Source organism: Podarcis filfolensis, assembly GCF_964270895.1.
Source record: "Podarcis filfolensis genome assembly, chromosome: Z".
Classification (NCBI taxonomy): domain Eukaryota; kingdom Metazoa; phylum Chordata; class Lepidosauria; order Squamata; family Lacertidae; genus Podarcis; species Podarcis filfolensis.
The window spans coordinates 25775349-25795220 of record NC_139617.1 but is presented as its reverse complement, the minus strand read 5'-3'; the positions used below and the strand labels follow the sequence as shown (position 1 = coordinate 25795220).

The window sequence follows — 19872 nt, the reverse complement described above, 5'->3', positions numbered from 1 at the left end:
TTCCCTCATTCTCTGACTTCCTCTGATGATAATCTGTCACAAAGAAACTTGAAAGCCTCATTATCACCTCATTTGCTCACCAGAGTAAGGAAGGCCCATCAGTTAACCTGGTTCTCTGGCAGATGGCATCTTTGCTTCTGCTCAGAACAAAACTGTAGACTTGTGCCCCTTTCCACTGCACCACTGGCTACAGTGGCAGCCTGTGTCCACTGCGACAGTCAAGGTCGCAGGGAGGCCAACAGTTGGTGGAGCAAGAGCTAATGACTGTAAGGGCCCACTGATTTTGTCCTCACCCTTCTCCCTTCTAAGTTCTAAAAACGCAAATCAAAGTGAGGAAGAGGAGGAAGCCAAGAACCAGTGCCACACACCAGATTGGATATTAGGAAGAAGGCATGCAGGTGGGAGCTGTCTGAGGTGGTGAGCTGGTGCTTCAGTCTCTCTAATGGACCAGCCTTAACTGGCTGCTTGGTGACAAAGCTGACATTCACAGTTTATCTCTTACCAGCTAGAAATCTGTTGACGTTTGCTGCCAAAGAGAAACAGCATAAAAATAGGCAGGGAACGTGTCTTGTGCATTTTTACCCATGTGGAGATCGCAAGACAACTTCACAAACAAGCCCACTCATTTTTTTATTCTCCTTCTATAATAACAAGCATGCCAACGCCTGTCCAGTTTATTGCAAAGGAATTCCTCCACAAACTGCCTGGTATCCTCCTTCCTAATATGTCCTTGTTTGTTAAAAAAACGGAAGTTAACGGTAATACTCTTTAGCATATGTGTCCCAGGAATGAACCAAAGAAAACTCCTTTCCAGCTGTGTTTTATTTTCCCACAAGAGAGAAGGAGGGAAAAGTAGACAAAAGTTACTATGAACCTCCCCCTCGACTCATTAGATCTTGGTACAGTCCAAAAAGTTTTCAGGTTAAGAAGCCGGGAGTTCTGTTTGCAGTAGAAAATTCGGAGTTTCTGTGTGCGTCTGCCTGTCAGCTCAGGAACTCGTGGTGCACACTTGGTTCAATCCAGGTAAGTGACTAGTTTAACTGCAATGACAATATTTACAGGATTCATTTGTCAATATCTTCCTGTTACTGTTAAAGAGTATGCAGCGGTCACTGAGCTGAGTACAGGAATACAAAAGGATTTTGTTTTGTCAGTGGGGCAAATGACTGGATTTTAGTGTGCAAGATTTAGGCCCAATGCAAGAATGACTTCCAAAACAGAGTCACATGTATATTTTCCCGGAGGATAAGTTTGCACAAAATCTGTTTGATTTAGCAGGCAGAAATAGAAACAGTCATGCACAACAAGCGAAGACTGAGCAATGTTTTGGAAAGCTCACACTCAATGCCAGCTGCACATGTTGCGAATAGAGAAGTATTCTTTGCTTGTGCCCTTGTAAAAATATCTATGATCAAGATCTGAGGGTCACTGTGTGCTGTATTTTTCTTATACACCAGCTGTTGCTGTTTTTCTGTACCTGTGCCAGTGAAGCACGTGCCAGTGAAGAGGGCATTTTTCACGTGTTTAGTGTGAACAATAGGGAGCTGTTCTTCTTCAGGGTCATCTCTCTCTCCTGAAGTTGTTTCCCATAGTGGAAAGTGGAGTCTGCCACCTCTGGTGTCAAGGCATGTGCATGAACCTTAAGACTAACCTCAAAGGCCAACAAATTTATTATGGCATGAACTTGCATTGGATGCACAAAGTGTTTTTGTAAATATATGCACCGCAGAGGGGACAGGTGGCAAACCCTGAGCTTAGAGGGAAATGAAATGCAAAAGGTACAGATAGCGGCAATTCAATTTGAGCCAGAATAAGCACAGTGGCCCTTTACAACAGAAGTGGTGTGTGATAAAACAATCAGCCAGGTAATGCAGAGACTAGTTAACATCTAAAAGGCAATTGGAAACTATTGTCTGGAAACTCAGTTGAGCTGAATATCTTGATTTACTTGTAATCCAGCAGTATCACATTTGTGGCTCCCTTTGAAATTCCTTGGTTCAAGGATGATCCTTAGAGCGTCCTGGTAGACTGAATTATTCAAAATATTGTCCTACTGTTTTCTGACTATTGTCATTTCTTATGTCAGATTTGTGTGTCTATTGATTCTTTTCCATAGGGACTGTCCTGTGTGCCCTAAGCAGAATGCAGAAAGGCACTTCTGACAGGTTATGTATGCCACATGTCAGGCTATATGATGAACAAGTGAATGAAGCCTCAGTGTTTTAGCTGATTTATTAGTAATTTATTACTCAGTAATTTAAGAGACACTGTGCAGTGCATTGCCTGCTGTTTCATAGACTGCAGTTGCAAATACATGTTTTGAGCCATTGGTAATCTATTGTAGGGCAATAGGATTTCCCCTTGCATATATTGGTAATCAAAACAACAAACATTCCCCATGGTTTAAAATTGGCAGAAAACAGGGTAGACAGAGTGGAGCCACAATCCAGTGTAACAGTGGCAGTGTAATCCTTGGAATGAGAATTGGAGCTGTAATCTTTGGAATGAGTGCTACAAGCATGTCCCTATTTCTGTCCGCAAAATGTTGAAAGGTAGGTGCCCAGTTAAGGATGAAACTGAGTGTTTAATAGAAAGAGAGGGATCAATCTGTTTTCATCCAGGTTAATTTTGCATGTACTCATTCAAAAGTTCCATCTCATTTCTGCATGAAACCATACATTAAAAAAAATATTCAACATAAAATTCATAGTTAAATGAATATTTTATCAGAAAATATAAATGCGTATTTTGTGGCGGTGTGTACAGTTCTAAATACATTTTACCCTAAAATATGTACTTTAAAGTGCATAGCAGTATTATCATTGGGGGGTTTTTTGTAGCTGAAAGCTACTTTGCAAAAGTTGGAGGACAGAATTCAAAGATAATTGCATTCCGATCTGCACATTTGCCCAGGAAAGGTAGAGATAAGGTTCAGATTCATTGGAATTCATGGCGGGCTTGTAGAACTTCCCGTCTCCATACCTTGAAGCATTTCACAGATAAAACTAGAGACACTTCTGTGCTTCAAAAATAGAAATCATAGTTTGGAAGCAAGCTTCCATACCTGCTCAGGGTCGTTTCCTGACTCCCTTCTCTGCCCTATTGCACTTGGGGTGCTTCAGGAATTCAGCATATGCATTTAAAAGTTAGTTTTCATGCTGCTTTTAATCATCATCACCTGCGCTTCTTTTTCTGGGGGGACACGGGTACGCATACCCCTAAACATTCTGTGAATCTAAGTTCGGCCTCATTGAAGGGCAGTCTTTCAATATGAGTAGGAAAATGAGAGTACTGTACCCCTAAATGTGTTTTTTTTTAGAAAAAAAGCACTGATCATGACCATCACAGTTTGGCTGCAGTCATAGCCCCCAACATGCCTGGGAGTAAGCCCAGTTGAATTTAGTGAGACTTACATATGAATAGAGATCATTAGGAGTGCATTTTTAATATAGAAACAGGACAGAATAGACTCCTATGTGAGTGGACACAGGTGAAAGCGACACAAAGCAGAAATAGATTGATCTGTCTATCCATCTATGACCAGCGATAGACATTTCTGTCAGTTTGGTTCTCTCAGCTCCTTTCCCCCCAAATATTACTTTAAGACCTATACATCTTTGCAACTATTGACAATTTTTATGTTTTATTTTTAGAAAGAAATTTAACAGGAATCGATCAGCAATCCGGCCAAATTTCTCCTGATAAACACATTCAGGTATGTAGTTTTGATTAATATACACATTTTTTGCAAGCAATTTTCTCTAATAGAATGCCTTTTGTATGTTGTTTTCACTAATATACCGCATTTTTCGCTTCATAAGGTGCACCTGACCATAGGGCGCACCTAGTTTTTAGAGGGGGAATTCAAGAAAAAAAATATTATTTAAAGGGAGCGCTGAGCAGAACCTGCATGCATCCCAGGCTCTGCTCAGCGCTCTCTTTCACGAGCCACGTGGAGTGTGTGTGTGGCTCTTGGGGGCTTTTGGCGCCGCTAAGGCAGAAGCTAAAACAGCTAGAGGGAGCGCTGTGCAGCACTTTCTCTAGCTGTTCTGGCTTCTGGGGTAGTCATCCCGCTGCCCTGCAGAGGCTTCGTGGGCTACCCCAGAGCTGCTCAGGAGCTTGTTGGGGCTGGCGGGGGAAGCCCGGGTCCCCCCCAGCCCCAGAGAGCAGCTCTGGGAGTATTCCCCACCTCCCGCAAAAGCCCACAGGAGCTGCGGGCTTTTCCCCAGGAGGGAGAAGGGACTGACATGGCCAGTCAGTCCCTTCTCCCTCCTGGGGAAAAGCCTGCAAGAGCCGTGCGGAGCTTGTGTGCTGCTCTTGGGGGCTTTTCCCGCCTGCCTCCCCCCTGCATTCACTCCATAAGACACACACACATTTCCCCTTACTTTTTAGGAGGGAAAAAGTCTTATGGAGCGAAAAATACGGTAGAATCATAGAGTTATTCAATCACTGAATTCAATAGGGCTTACTTCTGAATGGATCTTGTTAGGTCTGCACTACAAGCCCAGAGTTTAGAATGGTCTAATTGTACCTATGTGGGTATATTGACTCTGCATAGGCATACTGAAAATGGTCATGGAATCATAGAATTGTAGAGATGAAAGGGACCCTGAGAATCATCTAGTCCAACCCCCTTGCAAGGCAGAAAAATGCAGCTGTCACATACAGGGACCAACCTGCAACCTTGGTGTTATCAGCACCACACTCCAGCCAACTGAGCTGTTAAGAACACCTAATATATACCTTTTCGTGCATATTGTTTGGTTGAAGAACTGTGCCACAACATTTAGAGAAGTGCAAATTTTGGAGGACTGATGGGTTTCATTTCACATATGGGTTGGAAAATTAGGCAGTTTCTAATTAAAATGCAAACAAAACTGGATTACTGGATAGCTCAGTTGATTAGAGCATGGTGCTGATAATGCGAAGGTTGCAGGTTTGATTCCCATATGGAACAGCTGCATATTCAGGCATTGCTGAGGGTTAGATCCTCAGGGTCCCTTCCATCTCTACAATTCTATGATTCCATGACCATTTTCAGTATGCCTATGCAGAGTCAATATACCCACATAGGTACTAAACTCCCACATTCTAAACTCTGGGCTTGTAGTGCACCGTCAGGGCAGGACTCTGGTGCAAATGTCCAAGCCCCGCTCAGCAGAATGATCAGAAGAGCTAATAAATATAGCAGAGCTGGCTCATCACATTCTGCAGTAAGTGAAGTAATGCACATTACCATCTAAATGGTGTGGGGGGCTGTAAGAGAGTATAAAATGTTGTATTTCCTGACTTTGCTGCCTACCTGGGACAACCAAACAAAGTGAACAGAACTTCTACATGAGCTTCATGGCAGGTAGGACACCCTTGCTTACCAGGCAGGAAACAGGCAAAATGGTGGGGAGATTGGTTTCACCAGCATATATGCACTACACCGATCAGGCAATCGCAGCAGATGCATTTACACTTAATGGAACACACCACCACCTCTGCCCTCCCCATCTGCCTCCCAGTAAGCAACAGTGACCTACACACCAAGACACTTTTTGGCCTTTCGGTATTTTGAGAGGCTGCCCCTGGTAAATTGAAATAGTTGGAGCGTATCTACTTTGTTTTGCGAGTCCCAAGCAGGTGACAATGTCAGGAAATTGGCTCTCCTCCTACGTTCCTGGTGAGAGGTCCATGCAGCTTGATGGGCCAGGCATTTTGCAAAACTGAATGGGGGGAAGTAGCTTCCCAGGGCAACTGCTGAACCATAGTTTGATTCAGTCAACCAATTCTATTCATGGGGATTAACTCTGCATGTTTTCACACAATTCAAAATTAAGTCATGCCAAGGCGTCAGGTATGCTCTTGATTCCAAAGCAAGTCTGAGTCATTCAGAAGATACAAGGGTTGCCAATTTTTCAACTGGCCACTATAACTTTGCCATTCAGAAAAGTGCTCAGTATGCAAGGATTAGCCCATGATTATATTTCATTGCATGGATTTAAATATTAAAAGGGTAAAGGTACCCCTGCCCATACGGGCCAGTCGTGTCCGACTCTAGGGTTGCGCGCTCATCTCGCTTAAGAGGCCGGGAGCCAGCGCTGTCCGGAGACACTTCCAGGTCACGTGGCCAGCGTGACGAAGCTGCTCTGGCGAGCCAGCACCAGCGCAGCACACGGAAACGCCGTTTACCTTCCCGCTATAAAGCGGTACCTATTTATCTACTTGCACTTGGATTTAAATATTACCATCTGCTAATTCCTGCATACTAAGCTGGTATTAAAGGCTGAGCTATGTGAACAAGTCGAAAAGTTGGCAACCTTAGAGATCATAGTTACTTGTGGTTCATACACTGTGCACAGAGCTAGCTGCAACCCCCTGGAGCCAATTTTGTGGATGGAAGAGTTCTCAGGGTTGTAAACAGCTGGATGGAGAGTTCTGAAGGCATCACACAAAAACAAACAACTTCCATCATCCATTATGTGCCATTTAACAGGGTTACTTACTGCATAACTAAAAATAAATCACATAACTAAAAATAAAATGCTGATTTTCCTGTTAAATACATAGGATCATATATAGATGAATGGGGCAGTTGCTATAGAGCTGGACTAGCTGGGGCCACTCGCATGTGTGTGTGAATGGGGGGAAAGGATCAGCCAGTTTCCTACAACAGCCTGCCCGAAGCCTATAGAAACCCACCAGCCGCACTCGAGTGCAATAGCCCTGTCTCCTACTGTTGTTCCCCATTGACTGCTATGAAGAAGTATAGTGGCTCTATTCGCAGTGGTAGCGTAATAACCATAATTGCAACTGACCATTCTGTCCTTAATTTATTTTAAAGCTCTAAGTAGGTAGCCAGCATCACCACATCTTGCGGTAGCAAATTTCATCGCTTTAACTACACATTGTATAAAGAAGTACATCCTTTTATCTGTCCTGAATCTGCCCCAAACCTAGAGTGTTTGCCAAAAGGCTGGGGGGGGGGGTTCATTTTATGGCAACTCAGCGTGTTCCAACCAATCATGGTTTAAAAGCCTCCTTCAGGGGGCTACAAAAATAAAGTCCTTAAATCACAGATACACAGCAATTAAAAACAAACAGCATTACTGACTGATTTCATCAAGCCGTAGCTGTACTTAGATTAAAAAGCAGCCTGTAGAGATTTTTTAAAAATGTATCTTCCATTAAACTGAAGACCGAAATTAAAAACCAACAGATTATATGTTTTTGATGGCATTAGTCATGTTGAGTTTATTTATATACCACATTTACCCCAAATACCATTTGGACTCAAAGCAGTGCACAGGGGGAAAACCCACTTAAATGCAATTGTATGACGATCATAATATATAATAAATAGGATAATATCATTGCAGCACTCTCAACTGAACAACCAACATTTCGTAATGTGTGTGTTTGAGTGTGCGTGAGAGCATTATGTTGACCAATATGTTTGTTAACAATTAGGTCCCCAACCCTGGTTCTGTGTGAGAGAGTGAGAAACTTCTCCGCACCCGCTGTCTCTGCACTAGGAATGGGGGGGGGGAGTGGGGTCCTTCCAAATGTTGTGGAACTACAACTCACATCAGCCACAGCCCTCATGACCAATAGCACAGAAAGATGGAAGCTCTATTCCAGCAATATTTTGAGGGCTGCAGCTTCTCCATTCCTGCTGTACTATAGGATGCATAATTTCATAAGCATCCATCTTTACCCCTTACTCATCTCCTCCACCCTCCAAGCTTAAAAAGCCCCAAATGTTGTACCAATCCCTCCTCTGGGTGACATTACACGGCTCAGGACAGTAATGTGCTCCTATATGCCGTTACGCGTATGAATGAGCTGGCTGATGGGCCACTCTAAATGAGGCCTTCAGATCCGTGCAGCGGATATCTGTAAAGCTGTGTTTCATTAACACGTTGTCTTGCAAAGGTTCTGCGGAGGTGGAATAAGATAAACAAGGTAGATCTTTTTACACAGTACAGAAGATTAGTACAAGGTTATAACCTTGCGATAAATGTTTGTGGGCAGCAGATGCTTCCGTTGATTACGTTTCTACTCTAATTATCAAAGGAATAGCCCCTCTCCCATTGTGATAGCTGTGGTGGTGATTAACTCATACAGAATTACATCCTCTCCTCCCTCCCCCCCAACCGCCACCCCACAAAGTCACACCTTATTTTTCCCTGCAGCCTTAGCTTGTTAGATCACATTTTTATAATATGCACTGAACCATGATGTTGTCGGAAATCCTCAGGAGATTCCTAGTCAGTGTTGTGTACTGAGTACTGAAAACGGGGTGTGGGGTTATGACCATTAAAATCCTACCTGTGTGAATTATGGCATAGCAGTTTGCAGACATATGGAGAGAATATTTCCCTTGAGCTGATTTAGGCTGGGACATGTTCATAAAACGCATTTGCAGTTTTTCCACTGCAGTGTTTTGGTGTCTTTTTTTAATCAGAATATGCCAATGAGTTGTATCACAAACTAACAATCTCCATCCTACCCAAGAGGACAATGTCTTTTTGGTCCACGTCCAGTCTTTATACCCCCACCTCAAATTTGCAGTGCTTCTATGTGTGAGAGAGGACAAAAAGAATCTTGTGGAACCTTAAATTGATCTATTTGTTATAGTGTAAGCTTTGTGGTTATCGTAAGATTCATGAAGTGAGATCTTCAGTGAGGCAAGCTGCCTCATACTGAGTCAGACCATTGCTCCATCTAGCACAATATTGTTTACACTGACTGGCAACAGCTCTCCAGGGTTTCAGGCAGGAGTATTGCCCAACCCTACCTGAAGCTGCCAGGGAGCAAACTAGGGACTTTCGGCATGCCAGGCCCTTCTGCTTTCTGCTCTTGTAATGTGTTCCAAAGGATGAATTTTGTTTTAAATTTCGTTTAGCAATATAGCTTACATGAGTTTAATACCTTTATTAAAAATAACAAAAAACCAAAAAACTTTAAAAGCAGCAGACAACACTATTTAAAAAAATACTTAAAATCAACTGTTTTACAAACAAATATAAACAATAAAATCATATGCCTGGCTTAGTTGGACAGCTCAGTTGGTTAAAGCATGGTGCTGATAATTCCAGTGTTGTGGGTTTGAGCCCCGTATGGGACAATTGTATATTCCTGCATTGCAGGGGGTTGGACTAGAAGATCTTCAGGGTCCCTTTCAACTATACAGTTCTATGATTCTATGATTCAGCTGGCCTAAACAACAACAACAAATTAGGCAGACAGAAAACAATGCAATGAAGATGCCTGCCTAATATTAACATTAATTATACATTGAACAAGGTAATCGTGGCACGGAAATAATTTCACCATGGTGTGATGCTAAAAAGTTGTGGGTTGCATGTGAATGATGCAGTAATAAGGTTCAGGGCCAGCTGCTTTTCTGGGAGGGTGTCAATCCCATTAGAAAGGCCCATGGGCACCCAGTTGCATGATCCAAAAAAAGTACTGCATTATTCACAAAGAGCCAGCGGTTATGCTGAATTCTTCTCCAGAGAAGCAGTTTTCATATCACTAGAATCTCTGTTTAAAGGGACAAGGTAGAAAATGATGGGGAGAGACCTCAGATGATATTTGTGAAGAATCAAATCAGAGTAGACTATACTGGCTCAGAGCAGAATGAAGTTGGTGGGCAGCACCTCAACATTTGCCCCAATGGACCAGCCGCCACTGGCATCCTTCACGAAAGAGAGAGAATGCCACAAGTATTTAGGCACATAGCTCTTTATTACTCTTCAGCCCATCAATTCTGCCGTACCCATACCCTTCTTTTAATTTGCAATCCATCATTTGTAAAGATTATCGGCCTTGCCCTGGATTTGCTTCTTGCTGCTCATGTCTTAGACTGATATGTTGGTTAAACAGTTTTTACAAAACAATTTGTCTTCATCTGGCTTTGGACAGATCGCCATGCGTTCTACAACGGCAAAACCCTTCAAGGACCAAAATTACTTCGAACTCAAGCGGCAATGCCTTGAAGAAGGCAAGCTCTTTGAAGACCCTGAATTTCCAGCTTGCGATGCATCTCTGTTCTACAACACTCCTCCACAGGGGAGAGTGGAATGGAAACGCCCACAGGTATTTGTGAAGTATCCATCCTACTTGAGTCTGATTATCTCTATTGTTTGGCTGAATTCTCACCTATTAATAGCCTGGCTTTGGCATAATGTATCTCAGTTTATTGAGACAAGCTGTGCCCAAGCCTTGTTTACCACCACTTCCTTGCTCCCTCTTGGTGTGCCCTGGATTTCCTGGGTTAACCAACAGTTGTCCCCTGTTATGTCTGAACCAGGATCTATGGTTACCAGGATCACATTGGGTGAAATTGCATTCAGATATAAGTTTCCCCAATCCCAGTAACCTCAGTTTCCCAGTTCTAATGAAGCAGGAATCCATGATTAATTAACCCATGAGGTCTTCAACTGTGGCATGCTGTGACAGGAGGAGGAAAGAGAGAGACTGTGTGGACAAGGCTTGGGCATATTGTGGCTTAATAGGATGAGATATATTAGATCTGCACAGGGCCAATATATGTTTGTTCTTCTTTTCCAAGAGGTGGGAGAGAGTATGGATTAATTCAAGCTAGATTTGAGTCAGGAACAGTTTTTCATGATTGGAGTCACTGCAGGGATATGTTAAGTGCTGGTAAAGGAGGGCTGATTTTGACCATGTGCAGAGGGCCTTTTATTGTTCTCCACCAGGACCTGACCTGAGACACTAGCCTCGGGGATGCCTGTATAAGACTATCTACTCAACAATCCTCAGCTGAAAAAATAATAAAAATGTTTCATCTTCATTTTTAAAGTTGGCATCATTGACCCACAAGGCCAATGTTGCTTTAATAGTGTGTGGGGTTGTTTTTGTTTGAGAGCGGGGAGTTATTCATGGGGAAATTACATCAGGATTCAGCAAATCAGTACGATTCAATAAATCATCTTAAATGATTGAGATACATCATGTGTGCAAATTGTGCCCCTTGTGATTGCACAACTTTCTCCTCCAGGAAACAAATGATGTAGCCCTAATCTTGACAATGTTTAAGGAAAAAAGCTTTAGATATTTTTTATTTCTGACCACTTTTAAATGCTGAAGCTTTTTATTAAATGCTTTTATTCATTTCCCTTGGATTAATTACTGCCGCTCAATTTTTAGAGGGTATGTTTGTTTTAACTGGATAATTTATTATTACTACTGCTACCGTCACCCTAGAAGGGCAATTGTGCTATAATCCAAAGGCAAGGCTCATCAGCATGGTGCCTATACATGCAATGGTGGCCTTGATGTCTATCCCTGGTATCTACAAAGCCTCCGAGCCACCCCTCCACTGCCCCATTAAGCATTAAGTTGTGGAGGTGCTGTATGTGGGCTTTTCTGAGTGCACTGATTTCTTATTTAGAATTGACTAGGCAAGAGCCTAAAGCAAAACACCTTACTTGTTTTATATTTAAAGTTCTATTGCTCTTGTCGCTTTCAAATTTGGTTTCTTTAGTCACATTCGTTTGTATTTATGATTCTGAGTTGTAACAAGCCGCAAGATAGCCAATTATTGGTAATATTATTGTCTTATAAATTAGTTACTGTACATCTGTGGTAGTTGAAGGTTTTTGCATATTTTGGAAGTATCTATATATAAACAATTTATAGTATGAAATTCCTTCACCCTTGTATTTTCAGTAGTGGGAATGCCTAAAAATATTTTTCATGCAATATTCTTTTCCCGTATATTCTTTTTTTTTTTTAGCTACAAGATTAGATCAGAACATATATTTATTTTTGCATACATTTATCTTTTGAATACATGTGCAATTACTGTTTTGAATTTTATTGTGTCCTTCATGGGTTGTGCAAACCGCTGTTCTGAATAATGCTTTTTAAAGGGTAGCGGCTGCTTGGGATGAGTTTATAGAACCAAGTGGGACAGTGGCCCGAAAAAGTTGGGGAACCACTAGCATAGATCATGGACTGATCCCAGTATATTTTGATGTAGGAGAAATATAATTTCACACACAGGCTAAAATTGGGCAGTGTTTCAGAATTTAAATTAAAAACTATTTTCAGATATTCCTTTTTGAAACTTCAAACCACAAACCAGGCAGCGAATTTCGAGTCCAAGCTGTAGCGATGTTGCTGATGTTAATAATGCATTGGTTTGTTAAGCCAATCTGGTTTGTTAAGTCAAGACAATATCAGGGATTGCATGACTCTCTTTTATCATTAACCAAAACTGTATTTAAACTTGGATGTAAAATGACATTGATTTCAATTCCAATCTGTATTTGTCACACTCCGTACTATTTCCATTCTGCCGCTGTTGTCATTTTGGCTCAGCTCTAGTTTGACATTTATTTATTTATATTTATTTAATAGAATTAACATGCTACTTAACATGTTATTTACTTGTAAGTGGTTTGCATAACATATACTATAATTACTGGTACGATCAGATGTTAAATACAAGGTCACTTAAAAATGCATATAAATAAAACCAGCACTTAAAAAAAAGCACGTTCTAAAATAATATTGCATGTGAAATTTACATAACTTGCTTAAACAACTTTTTCTTTAGCAGATGCTGAAAACAAAGAACAGCATCCTAATATTTCTGATAAGGGGAACATTTTTGCACTTATTTAGCAAATGTCTTTGACTGCGCAGGATGGATGTTGTTGAAACCGTCGGCATGTATTCATTTACTATGGTTCTGTTCCCCCTCCCTTTCTCCCAGGATAGAACTGAAGATGGTAGCCATGAGAATTCAATATCGGTTGCCTTCCTCTCAATTCCCTCCTCAGATCATAGCTGTCAACGTTTCCCTTTTTTTAAAGGAAATTCCCTTATTCCAAATAGGATACCTCACAAGAAAAGGGAAAAGTTGACAGCTATGCCTCAGATTCATTATTGGTCTGCCTCAGGGCTGTGGCATCTTTCTTAGCTCAAAAGTCACATTGCCTCAAGGGAAGCCTTCTTGGGGCTTCATGCCCCAGGGGTGGACAGGGCCAAAGCCAAAAACGGCAAGGAAACAAACGTAACTCATATCTTTGTACAAACTCATTTCAGCCATGAAAACAAACTAGGGGGAGGTGGGACACATTGATGCAAGGGACACAATGATACACCAACAATATTTCAATATCGAGAAACGTTGTTTGTGTCGTGACATGTCTATACATGTGTGAGTACGACAGTTGCGACCACGCCGCCTGCCAGTTCCCTGTTGGCATTTGACGAGGGTAGGTGTGTTTTTAGTGCGGCCAACTGAAAAATTACATGAAATGTAAAAGTGTTCCAACGCTGTTTTACGTTGTTTAGTTAAGATTTAAAAATACCAAAGGTAAGTTATCCTACTCAGTAATCAGGATTACATGTAAGTGTAAATAAGTTCAGTGGTTTTATTAATAAGTTTTAGTTTCATGAAAATGTCCATTGGGACACTTCGATACACTTTGATAGGTATAAAAGTGCCTCGCTAGTGTACAATACTTCCCCAATATACAAGTTTACATGGAATCTCTAAACTGATTTCCTACTCGTGAAATTTGAAAAGAAAAAAAAAAACTGTTGTTTACTACATGGCCAAAGTTATTTCTAAATATCTGATTATCAAGTGTCATATCTCCGGGGGAAAACAGGATCTTGTATGTTTGTCTTCCCCATTGTAGAAGATAAGTCAAGCATTGATTTCAAGGATGTTGTTTTGCAGTTGCCAAAACCAAATTTCTCAAAGGGCACATCTCGAACATCATCTCTTTATACTTTTTCTTTTGACTTCAGTGGATATAATGTGCAATAGAAGCTAAATGTTAAGTAATTATCTTTTTTTTATAAGCATTTTGTTTAAATTACTATTTTTTGACTACCTAACATGAGTTCTTATGCTTTCTAAAGTTTTTCCAAAGTTTTTTAAAAATATGGATAGGTGCTTGAGGAAAGATTAATATAAGTTTTGATGTTGTGTTAAGAAAACCTGCCATAAAGTCTATATGTGTGAAACATTGTTAGTTTTGATACGTAATTTAGATTTTAAGTAACAAATTGTAAGGCTGATTATAATCTCTCATTATTTTTCATAATTTTTTTCTAAATAATTACCATTCTCATACAATTTACATTTTGTAAATTATTTTTACAAATTATTTTTTCATTATTTTTTTCTAAATAATTACCATTCTCATACAATTTACGTTTTGTATCAAAGTCCCCCATCCACTGTATCAAAGTGCCCTGTAGGTGGGGCAGAATGATACAACCCCCCCTTTTTTTTACTCAAGTCATTATATTCTCATTATCTTCTAACTTCTTTTGATTGCTATTATTATATTGATTAGTTATAACATGCCTAAAGCAAATTTTTTAATTATTTGACTCATTTTGGTACATAAAACATGAGACTGAATTTTTCTGCATCAGTCTGCCCCACTTCCCCCTATGCACAAACACATACATCTCTACCCACGTAAGCAAGAGGCATCACTATCACAGTTCAAAGACAAATTCTAGCCAGGCAAAAGCACTTGAGGAAGATCTGAAGCAGGGCTAGTGAAGAGGGGGACGTGCAGAGAGTCCCAAGTCCAGACAGAAAGAAAGATGGAGGGCTGCCTTTGGCCTCAAGGACTTAAACTGACACCCCCCTTTCAAGTGAGGTTCTGAGATGGCTACTGAGAGACTCTTCTTTTTTCTTTGCTGTGATTAAAGTAAAGGTAAAGGGACCCCTGACCATTAGGTCCAGTCGTGACCGACTCTGGGGTTGCGGCGCTCATCTCACTTTATTGACGAGGGAGCCGGCGTACAGCTTCTGGGTCATGTGGCCAGCATGACTAAGCCGCTTCTGCCGAACCAGAGCAGCGCACAGAAATGCCGTTTACCTTCCCCCCGGAGCGGTACCTATTTATCTACTTGCACTTGACATGCTTTCGAACTGCTAGGTTGGCAGGAGCAGGGACCGAGCAACGGGAGCTCACCCCGTCGCGGGGATTCGAACTGCCGACCTTCCGATCGGCAAGTCCTAGGCTCTGTGGTTTAACCGACAGTGCCACCAGAGACAAATCTTTAAATGGGGGGTTGCTCAAAGGATGTCTTTCATTTCATTTTATTAAAATGCAAAAGGATCTCTCTTGATATAATCACCATCATCTGTATTTTGTTTAGATGTTACTGTGTTAGGATTTTAGTTGCGTGCTGGGTTGTTTATATTCTCATTTAGTTTTGTTATGGCGTTCGGTCAAAATAGTATGACTGTTAAAGCTATCTTGAGAATAGGAACTAGGAAATCAGGGCAAGCAGTTCCCCCACCCAAGATTTCCACTCCTTTGTTTTCCATGCTGTTGTTCTGCTTTGTGTTCTACTCCTCCTGAATGTGGGCTGAATGAGAACATGCAAGTTTGAATTGGGAGGTAGAGAAATTCAGACAGAGAATGGCAAGGTTTTGAGCTGTGAGTTTGCCTGGAGTAGAAGCAGCTTGGAGTACGCGGCCTTGGGGACCCATCCTGTTGCTTTTCAAAGGGTGGGAATCTTGCAGAACCTGCAGTTCTGCTGTCTACTGTTGGAGGTTGTTTGCTTCCACTGCTTGCATATTATTATTATTATTATTATTAATTATTATTATTACATTTATTTATACCCTGCCCCCCCAGCCAAGGCAGGGCTCAGGGCGGCTAACAACCAATAATAAAACAAGTTGTTTGAAATACAACTTAAAAAACAAGATTAAAATACAACATTAAAACATTAAAATGCAGCCTCATCACAGGAGGAGAAAGGAAAAAAGAAAGAGGGGGAGGGAATCAAACTGATTCTAAGCCAAAGGCCCGGCAGAACAACTCTGTCTTACAGGCCCTGCGGAAAGAAATCAGATCCCGCAGGGCCCTGGTCTCATGAGGCAGAGCGTTCCACCAGGCCGGAGCCAGTGTTGAAAAGGCCCTGGCACTGGTTGAGGCTAATCTAACTTCCTTAGGGCCCGGGACCACTAGGGTGTTGCTATTTATGGACCTTGAGGCTCTCTGTGGGCCATACCGGGAGAGGCGGTCCCGTAGGTACGAGGGTCCTAGGCTGTGTATTGTTTCAGGTTTGGGGGGTCAATCTGAGTCCCTTCCAGTTCTTGGGGTCCTGTATTAAAGTCTAATGGAGGATTCTATTGTTGAACTAATCAGACAAGTTGCTTTGTGAGATAACCTGCAGCTGGCCACTTAAGCGTTCTTATCGGCATCCCAAAAGGATGAGTTGGGTTGCCAGAGCTACAACCAAGTAATGGTGCCCTTCTGGCTAATGGGTGGATCTTCCAGCCCCCTCACCTGGCTGGTACTTAGAAGGACAATAGGCAGAAAGCAGTGTCTGTGAGCTGAGTGAGAAGAGTGGGCAGAAGCTAGAGAGTCAGAGACATGTTTGGGGCTCCCCAGGCAACCTAATGGGGAAGCAAGATCTGTTAGGGTGTTAATGCTGTTAGGCTCAGGTTGTATATATGCATATATAAACCATATGCCCTAAAGGCACCACAGTTTTTGTTGCCCCTCGTTCCAAGGAAGCCTGGAACCCCTGGGCTCAGAGATTGGGGTGGGGTGTAACATCACTGTATACATAAACTATATTCCAGTGCTCTCTCACACAGAGGAAGCTAAATTCTGTAGGGTTTGACCAAGTCTTCTCACTACTCAAGGAAGTGAACATGTTTTAGAATGAAGAAGCAAAGTGTTCATGTGGCAGGGAACTTGAACAGAGTACCTGTTTATAAATGAAGGGCAAGCCTCTGTTGAGGCATTGGAGAGAGTTCATGAATCTTATTAATCTGGATCTCAGGCTAGTTTCCTTTCAACACTGGGAGATACTTGCTAGATTATTATTATTTTGTTAATGTGAACCTGCAATCTAGGAGAATGGAAACAGCATTTTGCAAATTATGAATCAAATATTGTCATTTTGTTCCAGCCTCTGAATTCTGGAAACATCTTTTTGAACGTGGGTATGTTCCAATTTGAAATGCCTTTCAACTGCTGGAGTAGTACTGGCTCTCAGTTATTGAATTGCTAAATAGTTTTATGAACGGAAGAGATCTATCTAAAACCTTCTGCCATTCATATCTTTAAAATCATGTTTAGGGAAGTTTTTAATGTTTGATCTTTTACTGCGTTTTTTAAAATCCTGTTGGAAGCTGCCCAGAGCGGCTGGGGAGGCCTGGCCAGATGGGCGGGTATAAGTAATAAATTATTATTATTATTATTATTATTATTATTATTATTATTATTATTATTAAACAACCCCAAAATAGACACACATACCTCAGCTGGCATCAACTTGCAGCGACTAAATCAATTGCTAGCACAGTGGTACCTTGGTTTACGAACTTCATCTGTTCCAGAAGTCCGTTCTTAAACCAAAACTGTTCTTAAACTGAGGCGTGCTTTCCCTAATGTGTCCTCCTGCCGCTAGTGCCCTTCCACCTTTTGAATTCTGTTCTTAGACCGAGGTAAAGTTCTCAAACCAAGACACTATTTCCGGTTTTGCGGAGTTTGTAAACCAAATCGTTCTTAAACTGGACTGTTCTTAAACCGAGGTACCACTGTAGATAAAATAACCCTGTTCTGCTCTAAAACTTCTCCCATATCTTCAGAGATAATGTTTGGTTCTCAAATGCCATCAGTCAAATAAATAGCAATAAATTATTATTAGAAAATTAGTAGTATGTGAGATTATTAGCCTCTCACAGAGCAAGTGACACATTTCTATAAAATCCAATAAAAGGACTTTTAATGGTACAATCAGACGTGGAAGAGTCCTTCTCTGTCATCATACAACAATTTTGTTTTCTTCTTCCCCATAACCATCCATCTTCATTGATCCTTAGCTCGATATTGCTGCTATGCTGAAACAGATATTCCAGGTTGCTCTTAGACTTGGATAGGCTGTCCCTAGACAGGAAGGTGTTAAACGCATGTGGTGGCTTAAAAATAAACCAGGAAGGTTGGCTTATCTTGCAGAGATGCGTATGGCATACAAAAGGAAGCTGTTAAGACGCGTTGCCATAGCAACTGCATCTTCAGTGGCAGCAGCAGGCCACAAATATGCAGCTGTAATGTAGTCAAATTGCCAGCTCTGTGTGTGTGTGTGCACACGCGCTGTGTGTGTATACATATATATATACATATACATACATATATATATACATATACATACATACATATATACACACACAAACATGTGTGTGTGTGTATGGGGTATGTGTATGTGTAACAAAGCAATCACAGCCTTACCTCCTACCAAACACAACTTTAACCTTAGTAATCTCAAGATCATTTAAAGCAAGGAGTACAAAATTGTATGCCAAAATTGTATTTTGTATGTACAACATTGTATGCCACAAAAAGAGGAAAAAAAAGAACCTGCATTTTGTGGGAAATAAATAAAATGACTAAAGCAAGGGGGAGGAACCTTCAAGCCTAGTCCTCAGAGCATTCCCCAGAACATTCCCCTATCCAGGCTGTACACCTAAGTGGTCCTGATCATGGCTCTTGCCTGCTAGAGAGCTGTGTGAGTGTTTTTGTGTGAGCACGTGCCGTATAACGGTAAAATTCACATTTGTTGTTTTGCCCAGTTTTGCCTCTGGCCTCACCCACTGCTGGCATTTGGCCCTCAGAAGGTTGCCCAGATGGGAATGTGGCCCTCAGAGTTGAAAAGGTCACTCATCTCTGAATTTAAGGCTCCTGCGAATGCAAGGTATGTTCCTGCTCTTCTAGCTTCATTCGCATCCTTTTATTCAAGCTCAGCGGCAGAGAAGTACTGACAGAGAAATAGCAGTTTAAAGTACAGTGGTACCTCTGGATACGCACACCTCTGGTTGCGTATCCTTTGGGTTACGCACGCGGCAAACCCGGAAGTGACAAAGTTTCAGTACAGAAAGAAGGGAGTCGGGGCAGGCTCTGTTATGCTGGCTTTTTGGTGTTGTCTTCTGTGTTGTACCCATATTTGCTATTTCTCTTTGTTAAAACAAAAGCAGCAACAACAACACTTCCCAATCTGTTCAGACCACTCCCACAGCTTTCCACTCTCAGTCTTCTTGCCCTTTTAGCTCCCATGCCGTAGCCAGTGAAGTTGTAAAACCTGCCTTCTCTTTTGCATCCCTGCCCAACCCTGACTTCATGCGAAACCAGGATTATGATATACTACTACAGAGCCTCCCACGGAGACTGAGTGATGAAAGCCTTACACATTTATATGTATAAAAAGGTAAAGGACCCCTGACAGTTAAGTCCAGCCACAAATGACTCTGGGGTTGTGGCGCTCATCTCGCTTTATTGGCCGAGGGAGCCGGCATACAGCTTCCGGGTCATGTGGCCAGCATGACTAAGCCGCTTCTGGCGATCCAGAGCAGCGCACAGAAACGCCGTTTACCTTCCCACCGGAGCGGTACCTATTTATCTACTTGCACTTTGATGTGCTTTCAAAGTGCTAGGTTGGCAGGAGCAGGGACAGAGCGACGGGAGCTCACCCCGCCACGGGGATTCGAACTGCCGACCGTCCGATCGGCAAGCCCTAGGCTCAGTAGTTTAGACAACAGCACCGCCCGCATCCCTGTATATGTATAGGAAGATATTATTAGAAGTTGGAAGCTGTTGTTACTCTAAAGAATATATTTGCTTTGTTTTGTCTTGGACTTTGCATTCTTTGTCTGAGTCTATTCCTCTTGAATCAAATCCAGTGGCTAGATAGAGTTTGAGTAGCCAGTTCCATGACATGTACACAGGGTCCCACCCAAATAGCCAAACAAAAACACACATTTTCCTTTGCTTACTTAATTCTTTTTGGCATCTTACTTAATCATTTCTGCTGTAGCCACCAACCCCTGCCAAAATCTGAGTCCAGGGTGCTTTCAGC

The 19872-nt window shown here is 41.8% G+C and overlaps 1 protein-coding gene across 3 annotated transcripts in view; it reads left to right on the top strand.

The window, feature by feature from the left end:
* The first annotated feature begins 652 nt into the window (after nucleotides 1–652).
* The window catches only part of CAPN6 (calpain 6), a 67304-nt gene continuing 48084 nt past the window's right edge, over nucleotides 653–19872 (top strand). Inside the window, exons 1-3 of one of the 3 annotated variants that reach the window (XM_083595961.1) lie at nucleotides 653–1023; nucleotides 3654–3715; nucleotides 9916–10089. In XM_083595961.1, coding sequence (XP_083452087.1) covers nucleotides 9922–10089 — 168 coding nt within the window. In that variant the 5' untranslated portion in view covers nucleotides 653–1023; nucleotides 3654–3715; nucleotides 9916–9921. Of the gene's footprint in view, nucleotides 1024–2086; nucleotides 2166–2241; nucleotides 2553–3653; nucleotides 3716–9915; nucleotides 10090–19872 lie in introns of those variants that run through there. The other 2 variants (XM_083595962.1, XM_083595960.1) reach the window with 2 other exon arrangements.